The 12037-nt window shown below is 39.2% G+C and overlaps 1 protein-coding gene across 3 annotated transcripts in view; it reads left to right on the top strand.

Moving 5' to 3' along the window:
* The first annotated feature begins 9769 nt into the window (after nt 1–9769).
* The window catches only part of LOC308285754 (sialoadhesin-like), a 177527-nt gene continuing 175259 nt past the window's right edge, over nt 9770–12037 (top strand). For 2 of the 3 annotated variants that reach the window (XM_080726609.1, XM_080726608.1), the window contains exons 1-2: nt 9770–9884; nt 10623–10646. In XM_080726609.1, the coding sequence (XP_080582735.1) occupies nt 9839–9884; nt 10623–10646 (70 nt within the window). In that variant the 5' untranslated portion in view covers nt 9770–9838. The remainder of the gene's footprint in view (nt 9885–10622; nt 10647–12037) is intronic. The other variant, XM_080726610.1, reaches the window with a different exon arrangement.

The raw sequence follows: 12037 nt of genomic DNA, 5'->3' as shown, positions 1-12037 counted from the left end.
AAACACACTTTTTGCTCCTTTTCCTACATATTTTCTCCAAATGTCACAAAAATTGGTACACAGGATCTCTGGACCCATGCAATAAACATATTCAAGCGATATTTCGATAGTCCATACCGTTCGTCCGGAACAGGCTTACGAAGTTAGCAAGAGGGGCCCGTTTCGCCAAAAATAGTCATAAATCAGAAACGAAACATCCAGTCAACACCAAATTTTAACCACAAGTTGCGGGTGGGAGATTCAACAAATCCCCAGAAGCATTTCCACTTCGACCCTTAGGGGGCGCCACAAATGCGCAAAACGTAACCGTTTCAGACCAAACCCATTGACTTATAATGGGAATAGCAAAAACTCACAATCAATTATTTTTTTCCTCGCAAACCATAGAGGCTACAGTTTCAAAACTTGGAGAGGAGATGCATAATTAGTTCAAGGAATAAATAAAAAATAATATTGTCAGTCAGCCTCATGGTGGCGCTATAACAGCCCACTTTACGTTTCGGCCTGTAACTCTTGAACCGTAGGTCGGAAAATTAAAATTATTTTTTCCCTGGATTCCTTGGGTCATGACGCATCTCCCCATATAGGCCACGCCCATTTGCGTCAGGATAGATTTTCCGCCATTTTGAATTTTCTTCAAAACACACTTTTTGCTCCTTTTCCCACATATTTTCTCCAAATGTCACAAAAATCGGTACAGATGATCTCTGGACCCATGCGATAAACATATTCAAGCGATATTTCGATAGTCCATACCGTTCGTCCGGAACAGGCTTACGAAGTTAGCGAGAGGGGCCAGTTTCGCCAAAAATAGCCATAAATCACAAAAGAAACATCCAGTCAACACCAAATTTGAACCACAAGTCGCGTGTGGGATATTCAACAAATCCCCAAAAGCATTTCCACTTCGACCCATAGGGGGCGGCAGGGCAGGCAACCACACTCGCAATTTCCCAAATTGCACATTTTCTAGTTATTTCTATACTAGGCAGTCAGTGCAAGTATCAAAAAACTTCGGTTCCTTTCTACTCCTACATACTTAGTGAGAAAATGAAAATAAAAACATCAATGTGTTCAGCTTACTGTGGCGAAGTGTGCTATTACTTTTTACAGCAATGGGCCAAATGGTGGCGCTGTAGGAAGCCTTCGAAAGTGTGAACTTTGAACAGGTATAGCTCATGCTGTGTTTGAGGTCCAGCCATGAAACCTGTATACACTTATGCGTCTCCTCATGCCGAACAACTTTTACCCTCTAACTTTTGACCTCTGACCTTTAGGTCTCCCACAATTTGGAATTATATGAAAAACAGTAAAAATCTATCTCCTCCTGGGATTTTCGCGATACGCGCATGAAACTTTTTTCACATGAACTTTGGACCAATACGGTCAAACTAATCTCGGCGGATTTCTTTTAAAGTGAAATATAATTTTTTAATAATTCAATCAATATTGCGGTTTTATGCAAATTATTCTTCGGCCTCTAAATCATACATGCAAAGTTACACGTTCATGGCATTTGGCAAAGATGTGGAGGGTTAGTCAAAGTATCACTGAAACCAATTTTATTCCAATCGGCCAAAGGGGGGCGCTATACGAAGCGTCTGAAAATTCAAACTTCAAACGGGCATAAGTCATGACTCGTTTTGTTTGAAGACATGCAACTTGTTACACGTGTGCTTTGACTCAAGCGGAAGACATCTGTGTCGTTGTTAAGTAAGCTCCGCCCTTCGATTTTCCGCCATTTTGAGCAGTTTGTAAAACGCGTAAACCCGCTTTTATTCTGGAATTTTCGCATCACGTGCACAAAACTTTTTTACGTGAACTTTGGACCGATATCTAAAGATCTGTCAGATCGGATTTCTTTAACATTGAAACATGCTTTTTTAAATAATTCAAACAATATTGCATTTTTATGCAAATTATTCTTCTGCCTCTAAAACATACATGCAAAGTCACATTTTCATGACAAAATAGTGTAGAGGGTTAGTTCAAATATCACTGAAACCAATCTTACCCCAAATGGCCAAAGGGGGGCGCTATATAATTTTGAGCAGTTTGTAAAACGCGTAAACCCGTTTTTATTCTAGGATTTTTTTTGCAATTTGCATGAAACATTCTACACGCAATCTAAGGACCTTTATCTAACATGCCTATGAAGTGCACACAAAAAAGATATAAAATAATAATAATAAATATAGCTGCAAGCAGCGATAAAGTGTCCAAAGCCAAAAACACCTCAAATCATGAACACAGCCTGGGATGTGCGTGAAATCTTGCAAGCACATTCCCAATAGGTCAAGGAACAGATACCAACCTTCTCACATTGGCCTGTTATAGCGCCACCAGCGGGTCAACTTTTGCACAACACATTTTTGGAACAAAATGGACCAATCTTTGACGTCAGTAACGTCAAAGAGAGCACTGCCTGCGATCTTGACATTTTGTGCTTTTAAAGCCATTGTTTTCCGGCTTGAAGCGAGCCCACAATTGTTTCGAAGGAACAATATTTTTCTAGTTGTGGGCTCGCCTATAAGGCGAGCACACTTTAGATATTGTCATTATTTCTATACTAGGCAGGCAGTCAGTGCAAGTATCAAAAAACTTCGGTTCCTTTCTACTCCTACATACTTAGTGAGAAAATGAAAATAAAAACATCAATGTGTTCAGCTTACTGTGGCGACGTGTGCTATTACTTTTTACAGCAATCGGCCAAATGGTGGCGCTGTAGGAAGCCTTCGAAAGTGCGAACTTTGAACAGGTATAGCTCATGCTGTGTTTGAGGTAAAGCCATGAAACCTGTATACACGTATGCGTCTCCTCATGCCGAACAACTTTTACGCTCTGACTTTTGACCTTTGACCTTTAGATCTCCCACAATTTGGAATTATATGAAAAACAGTAAAAATCTATCTCCTCCTGGGTTTTTTTCGTTACGCGCACGAAACTTTTTTCACATGAACTTTGGACCAATACGGTCAGATTGATCAACCAGATTTCTTTTAAAGTGAAATATAATTTTTTAATAATTCAATCAATATTGCGGTTTTATGCAAATTATTCTTCGCCCTCTAAATCATACATGCAAAGTTACACGTTCATGGCATTTGGCAAAGATGTAGAGGGTTAGTCAAAGTATTACTGAAACCAATTTTAGTCCAATCGGCCAAAGGGGGGCGCTATACAAAGCGTTTGAAAATTCAAACTTCAAACGGGCATAAGTCATGACTCGTTTCGTTTTAAGACATGCAACTTGCTTACACGCGTGCTTTGACTCGAGCGGAAGACATCTGTGTCGTTGTTAAGTAAGCTCCGCCCTTCAATTTTCCGCCATTTTGAGCAGTTTGTAAAACGCGTAAACCCGCTTTTATTCTGGAATTTTCGCTCCACGTGCACACAACTTTTTTTACGTGAACTTTGGACCGATATCTAAAGATCTGTCAGATCGGATTTCTTTAAAATTGAAACATGCTTTTTTAAATAAATTCAATGAATATTGCAGTTTTATGCAAATTATTCTTCTGCCTCTAAATCATACATGCAAAGTAACATGTTCATGGCATTTGGCAAATATGTAGAGTGTTAGTCCAAATATCACTAAAACCAATCTTACCCCAATTGGCCAAAGGGGGGCGCTATATCATTTTGAGCAGTTTGTGAAACGCTTAAACCCGTTAGGATTTTTTTTTGCAATTTGCATGAAACATTCTACACACAATCTAAGGACCTTTATCTAATATGCCTATGAAGTGCACACACACACAAAAAATAAAATAATAATGAATATAGCTGCAAGCAGCGATAAAGTGGCCAAAGCCAAAAACACCTCAAATCATGAACACAGCCTGCAATGTGCGTGAAATCTTGCAAGCACATTCCCAATAGGTCAAGGAACAGATACCACCCTTCTCACATTGGCCTGTTATAGCGCCACCAGCGGGTCAACTTTTGCGCAACACATCTTTGGAACAAAATGGACCAATCTTTGACGTCAGTAACGTCAAAGAGAGCACTGCCTGCGATCTTGACATTTTGTACTTTTATAGCCATTGTTTTCTGGCTTGAAGCGAGCCCACAATTGTTTCGAAGGAACAATATTTTTCTAGTTATTTCTATACTAGGCATACTAGGCAGTCAGTGCAAGTATCAAAAAACTTCGGTTCCTTTCTACTCCTACATACTTAGTGAGAAAATGAAAATAAAAACATCAATGTGTTCAGTTTACAGTGGCGAAGTGTGCTATTATTTTCTATAGCAATCGGCCAAATGGTGGCGCTGTAGGAAGCCTTCGAAAGTGCGATCTTTGAACAGGTATAGCTCATGCTGTGTTATACATACAGCCATGAAACCTGTATACACTTATGCGTCTCCTCATGCCGAACAACTTTTACCCTCTAACTTTTGACCTCTGACCTTTAGGTCTCCCACAATTCGGAATTATATGAAAAACAGTAAAAATCTATCTCCTCCTGGGATTTTCGCGATACGCGCATGAAACTTTTTTCACATGAACTTTGGACCAATACGGTCAAACTAATCTCGGCGGATTTCTTTTAAAGTGAAATATAATTTTTTAATAATTCAATCAATATTGCGGTTTTATGCAAATTATTCTTCGGCCTCTAAATCATACATGCAAAGTTACACGTTCATGGCATTTGGCAAAGATGTGGAGGGTTAGTCAAAGTATCACTGAAACCAATTTTATTCCAATCGGCCAAAGGGGGGCGCTATACGAAGCGTTTGAAAATTCAAACTTCAAACGGGCATAAGTCATGACTCGTTTCATTTGAAGACATGCAACTTGTTACACGCGTGCTTTGACTCAAGCGGAAGACATCTGTGTCGTTGTTAAGTAAGCTCCGCCCTTTGATTTTCCGCCATTTTGAGCAGTTTGTAAAACGCGTAAACCCGCTTTTATTCTGGAATTTTCGCTCCACGTGCACAAAACTTTTTTTACGTGAACTTTGGACCGATATCTAAAGATCTGTCAGATCGGATTTCTTTAAAATTGAAACATGCTTTTTTAAATAAATTCAATGAATATTGCAGTTTTATGCAAATTATTCTTCTGCCTCTAAATCATACATGCAAAGTAACATGTTCATGGCATTTGGCAAAGATGTAGAGTGTTAGTCCAAATATCACTAAAACCAATCTTACCCCAATTGGCCAAAGGGGGGCGCTATATCATTTTGAGCAGTTTGTGAAACGCTTAAACCTGTTAGGATTTTTTTTTTGCAATTTGCATGAAACATTCTACACACAATCTAAGGACCTTTATCTAATATGCCTATGAAGTGCACACACACACACAAAAAAATAATAATAATGAATATAGCTGCAAGCAGCGATAAAGTGGCCAAAGCCAAAAACACCTCAAATCATGAACACAGCCTGCAATGTGCGTGAAATCTTGCAAGCACATTCCCAATAGGTCAAGGAACAGATACCACCCTTCTTACATTGGCCTGTTATAGCGCCACCAGCGGGTCAACTTTTGCACAACACATTTTTGGAACAAAATGGACCAATCTTTGACGTCAGTAACGTCAAAGAGAGCACTGCCTGCGATCTTGACATTTTGTACTTTTATAGCCATTGTTTTCCGGCTTGAAGCGAGCCCACAATTGTTTCGAAGGAACAATATTTTTCTAGTTTCTTTATGTTTTTCTCAGATCTTTACCTCCAGGTCTCAGGCACCAGTATGGGATCAAAAATGGCACCCAGCTTTGCTTCCTCTTAAGACAAACTGTTAAGATTCTGACAGCCTTGGTACTGATCTGTATAGGAAACCAACTGATAGAAACTCTACATGGTCATTATTTCACCCTATTCCACCTATGCAACCTGCCCATTTCCCAGTTTAGCCGTATTCTTCGCATCAGCATAGATATATACTTCAAAACGCAATCCTCTGATCTGATGAAATGATTGAGCAAAGACAGAAAACACTGCCATATTATGGAGACTGACCCAGCACTTATGAATAATTCTATTTATATTACACTTTACATTTGAAACAAACCTCAAAGTGCTAAAATGGTGTAAAACATTGCATAAAACATCAAGAAGAAGAAGAAAAAGAAGAAGATATTAGGATGGAATTAGGATCATGTGAGGGCATGAAGCCTGCAGGAGAAAATCAAGTGCACATTCATTGATTAGTTCATGTTTACACAACTCTGGTTCCTGACAGTGATGTCACTGTTGCATTGGATCAGAGTTACAATAGAGCAGTGGTTCTCAAAATGTGGCTCGGGACCCCCAGCGGTCCACAGATAATAAGCTTTATGGCCCTGCATGCCTTACCCCTTATCCCTAACTCTTTTTCCATTTTTTACTATTTTTGAAAAAGTATTCTTAACTATTTCAAATAGCTGATCTACAAGCTCACAATGTGTCAATTGGCTATTTTAATTATTATTTATTTTATATTCTTTAACATGGTTTTCAAAATATAAAAAAATAGTCAAATGAGTTTAGGGATAAGGGGTAAGGTAGCAGATCCACTAAGTTCAAAAACACATTTATTCACAATATGCTTTGAACTTGTAGATCTGCGACTTTTGATGCTTTTGTGTGATGCTGTAGTATATAGTAATAAGAATATAGGGCTTTAATATGAAACACACACACACAAAAATAAAATGTGGAAATAAGATGTTTTGGCTCGATAGCATTGATATCCTTTACACAGTGGTGTAAAGTAACAAAGTAGATTTACTTAAGTAATGTACTTAAGTACACTTTTGAGCTTTGTATACTTTACTTCACTATTTCCAATTTCCAATACTTTTACTTCTACTCCACTACATCTCAGATCTAAATATTGTACTTTTACTCCACTACATTTATTTGAAAACTTTAGTTACTAGTTACTTTGCAGATATAAATTATATTAAAGCTGCAAGCAGCTCTACCCACGTCACAAGGGGTAGCAGCCAATTAGCATTAGAATTTTTAGCACTAGCAATAACATTTTTTACATTCCCTTTAACATTAACATTTTTACTATAATTAGCATTAGCATTTTTTAGCATTAGCATTTTTAGCATTAGCATTTCTACATCAGCAATTTTAGCATTAGCATTTTTAGCAGGTTTAACATTAGCATTAACATTTTTAGCATTAGCAAATTTAGCATTAGCATTTTTAGCATTAGCATTTTAGCATTAAGATTAGTATTTTAGCATTAGCATTTTTTTTGCATTAGGATTTTAACATTAGCATTAGCATTTTTAACATTAGCATTTTTAGCATTAGCATTAACATTTTTAACATTAGCATTAGCATTCAAATGACTCCACCCACAAGTCTGTATGATAAACGGTTGACGAGATAAACCCAAATAAAGTTTTGGCCAATCAGAAGAGGGGGTGCAGCCAAGTTAAACCAATTAAGCTGAAAGACTCTGAAACAAGTCAAATGACTCCACCCAGAAGTTTTTTTACGACAAACGGTTGATGAGTAATAGCCAAAATAAGGAACAATCAAGTATCGACCAATGCAGAAGATTTCCTGTTTGGCGAAGGAAGTTTGACGCTTCGCCACGGGCACGCCGTTTTACGGAAACTCACGATTTGCACAACTTTTCATCGTTAAGGTGTCTTGAGTATGCAGAGCGATTAACCCCCTAGGAGGAGTTTGTTAAAGTGCGACACGTGAAAACAGCCAAAAATGCGCCAAAACGCCACAAATTTGTCAAAATGGCTGACTCCCTGTTTTGTTTCGGACGTGGCACCAAGAGACTTTTTTGTGAGTCCGGACATGATAAAGGTGTGTACCGATTTTTGTACGCCATTAGGCCACGCCCCCTTTTATTTATTTTTAAATACGTAATTTTTAGCCACTTGCATGTGCGTGTTAAGTTGCGCAACTTTTGGAGTACGTTTTGCGCCTCAAAAACGCGATTCAATCGGCGGAAGAAGAAGAAGAAGAAGAATCTTTACAATTACAATAGGGTCCTCACACACTGTGTGTGCTTGGGCCCTAAAAATTATAAAACATACAAAAACCAGTGTAGCCCTATTTTATATACCTTGGCAATTTGAAAATAGCTGATCTACAAGCTGACAACGCATCACAATGCGATGCGTTGTGAGCTTGTAGATCTGCTATTTTCAAACATACCGGCATTGTACTTTTCTTTTGGTACTTTAAGTACATTTTGATGCCAATACTCTCGTACTTTTACTTGTAGATCGACTATTTTCAAACATGTTGTACTTTTACTTTTGGTACTTTAAGTACATTTTGATGACAATACTTTCGTACTTTTACTCAAGTACATTTTGAATTCCAGACTTTTACTTGTAAGGGTGCCCTCACACCAAAGTACCTACCAGTAAGACTCCCTAATCGGGAGATAAGCGACCGTTGGTCGCTTATCTCCACAAATATCACAACCTCCACCTCTCACGTCATACGGGCAGCCAGTTACACCTGGAATGTTGAATCTCCATATATGGAGATAACCTACGCATCAATCGTCGCAATAAGCGACCGTTGGTCGCTTATCTCCACAAATAGGCCAAAAGTTTGTTTTACCAATTATCAAGACATACGGGCAGTTGACAGTTTGCCATGGTTACTCATTGAAGTTGAATCTCCATATATGGAGATAACCTACGCATCACACTAAGTCTGACCTCACCAGCCCATATTTGGGCATGAGCAACTTATGTCTCCATATATGGAGATATGATGACATCACACAGTCCTCAGCCGATGATGTGGCGTGATGTCATACAATACACAAACGAGCCCTACAGTATAAAGGGGCAATTCTTGCCAGGAAAGAAGCATTTCTTCGACTCAGACCTTATCGCCAGGGTTGGCTTATAGCAGCTGTAGGTAGATAATGCCGGTCTTATATACTCATTGAAGTTGAATCTCCATATATGGAGATAACGCATCACACTAAGTCTGACCTCACCAGCCCATATTTGGGCATGAGCAACTTATGTCTCCATATATGGAGATATGATGACATACTGATGCGGAGATATGAGCAGGGCAAAGGTGTGACGTGTGACGTGTGACCGACCGACCGACCGACCGACCGACCGACGGACGGCCGGTGGAGGTTTTGATACTAAACTGCGACCTTACGGTCGCAATGAGAGTGGAATCCATGTTCCGCCAATGCATTTCAATGAGAGTGAAGCGGTTTCATGCCAGCAGAGGATTTCTGCAAAAAAAACGCTCCCTTCTCATTGAAATGCATTGGCGGAACACGGATTCCACTATCATAGGTATTTTGGTGTGAGGGCACCCTAACAGAGTATTTCTACATTGCAGTATTGATACTTTTACTTAGCTAAAACATTTGAGTACTTTTTCCAACACTACCTTTAAATCACTTCTGAAAACGTACAGAAAAGCACTCTTTTAAATCATCAGCTAAGCCAATAATCTGTCACTGTCTTTGAGGTTTTGGCAGAGTCAGCAAGACGTGATTTGCAAACATTGCCTGCAGTCTAAACAGTTTAATATAAAACATGTACAATATGTACATTGAAACTATACATACTGCAGGATGTCAGGTCAACAAATGATCACATGAACATGACATTAGTATTCATATTTTTTGTCTTTACGTTAGCATCTATTTGTGGGATTTGATCAAAGTGTGATTTGTTTTTCTTATTCGCAGTCAACCATTAATTATTGATTTTCTGGATAAAGGTGCATGTGCACATGGCATGTTTGGGGGTAGGAAGGTTTATATCAGGACTTAAGGGGTTGAGCTTCAGACAGAGCAAACAGTGGCTGAAGGTATCTTTAGGGAACAGGCAGTGAAGGTTATCATACAGAGCAGACTGAAGATCAGGGCAGGATGAAGATGCTTCTGTGGCTGATGGTGACCTCTCTGCTCCTTCAGGGTGAGTAGATCTAATCCTCCTCCTGATACCATGTGACATTGTGATGATGTTAGTGTGCATTTAACCACGTACACCTCCATACTTAATAAACGTGACTTTCACTCTACTATAGTACTAGTCTTTACTCTTTTCCCTCTACACTAGCTTTTAGATTGGTTGTTGTTTTAGATCGGACGTTGCTTCACATTGCGAAATGATTTGAGCTAGTTTGAAAACCTTTGAAATGAGACATTCCACATTATGATTACTTGTACTTTTGATACTTTAAGTACTTTTACCCAAATACATTTTTGAATACCTGACTTTTACTTGTAAGGGTGCCCTCACACCAAAATACCTATGAGAGTGGAATCCGCGTTCCGCCAATGCATTTCAATGACAGTGAAGCGGTTTCATGCCAGAAGAGGATTTCAGCAAAAAACGCTCCCTTATCATTGAAATGCATTGGCGGAACGCAGATTCCACTCTCAGAGGTATTTTGGTGTGAGGGCACCCTAACAGAGCATTTCTACAGTGTGGTAATTGATACTTTTACTTGTAACAGAGTATTTCTATAGTGTGGTATTGATACTTTTACTTATAACAGAGTATTTCTATTGTGGTATTGATACTTTTACTTATAACAGAGTATTTCTATTGTGGTATTGATACTTTTACTTGTAACAGAGTATTTCTACATTGTGATATTGATACTTTTACCACTGGTTACACTCATCATGTGATAATTCCTCTCTTCAGCTCTCCAGGCTCTCCCCAAAACAGGTAAGTAAACATCAATAAACAAATACATATTACAGATTTTAACCTAGAAGTTATTCTTCTAATCAAAGTAATATTACTTTGATTAAAGGGATATCTCACTTAACCCTAGGATGCATGAGTGGGGTCAAAAACGACCCCAGGGGTTGTAATTCTTCAATATCTTTAAAATTAAAAGTTTAAATATTTTCATATTCCAGGTATTCCTCATAAAACATGTTTGTGACATGAGGCCATTTGCCTTTTTATCATTCCTTTCATTAATTTTAAGAAATTGTAGTTTTTGTATCACTACCCCACTCTTCCATGAGTGGGGTCAAAAATGACCCCAATTAAAATCAATGCATTTTTGCAATAAACTACTTTGCTCTCACACATAACTCTGCCATACGTTTGCCTAGCAACGTGATTTCAACTTTAAAACGTTCACACGACTTGGGCCTTTTTTCTGCCAATAGGGACAAGCTGTAATTGTTGAAGCCCCGCCCCCTCTGTCTACTAAACGCGTGCAGCAGCTGTCACACTTTGCTGTCACACTTTGCTCTCACACATAACTCTGGCATACTTTTGCGTAGCAACGTGATTTCAACTTTAAAACGCTCACACGACTTGGCACTTTTCCCGGCCAATAGGGACGAGCTGTAATTGTTGAAGCCCCCCCCCCCCCCCCTGTCTTCCTATTGGCTGGGCTTTAAACAGCCATAACTCCAGTTTGCAGCATGGTACCGTCTCGAGATTTGGTGTCTGGACTTAGACCGCCATAGGGATGAGTTGCAATTGTTGAAGCCATGCCCCCTCTTCCCTCCTATTGGCTGGGCTTTAAACATCCATAACTCCAGTTTGCAGCATTGTACAGTCTCGGAACTTGGTGTCTGGACTGAGACGGCCAATATGGACGAGCTGTAATTGTTGAAGCCCCGCCCCCTCTTACAAGTCTGTTGTTTCCACCCGCCCTGACTGTCGCTTCTCGCCCTTAGGGCGTCTTACTGTTAATAGTAGTAGTAGTAATAAAAGTAGTAATAGTAGTAGTAATAGTGTAATAGTAGTAGTAATAGTAGTAATAATAGTTGCGACCGTTGATCGCAAGTTTATTATGTGAACGGTCACAGCTTGTCCGTATGTATGTATGTATCTCTGTCACGCCTGACACTGTGGGTCTATGGGTTTGTCGCTCTGACATCATGCTCTGATGTCACTGTGATGTCAGTGGAACCACTAACAGAATGGGTTTGCCGCTCTGGCTTCACGCTTTGGCTTCACTATGATGTCACTCTAACAGAATCCCTTTTATGCCCATACATGGAGTTCCCTGATGTCATTAATATTAACCCCATATCTAACAGGACTTCATATGGGAATACCCATATATGGAGACCACATCAGCCACATACCAC

The sequence above is a fragment of the Nannobrachium achirus genome (assembly GCF_963921795.1).
Source record: "Nannobrachium achirus genome assembly, chromosome: 5".
NCBI lineage: Eukaryota > Metazoa > Chordata > Actinopteri > Myctophiformes > Myctophidae > Nannobrachium > Nannobrachium achirus.
This window is presented reverse-complemented; position numbering and strand designations above follow the sequence as displayed.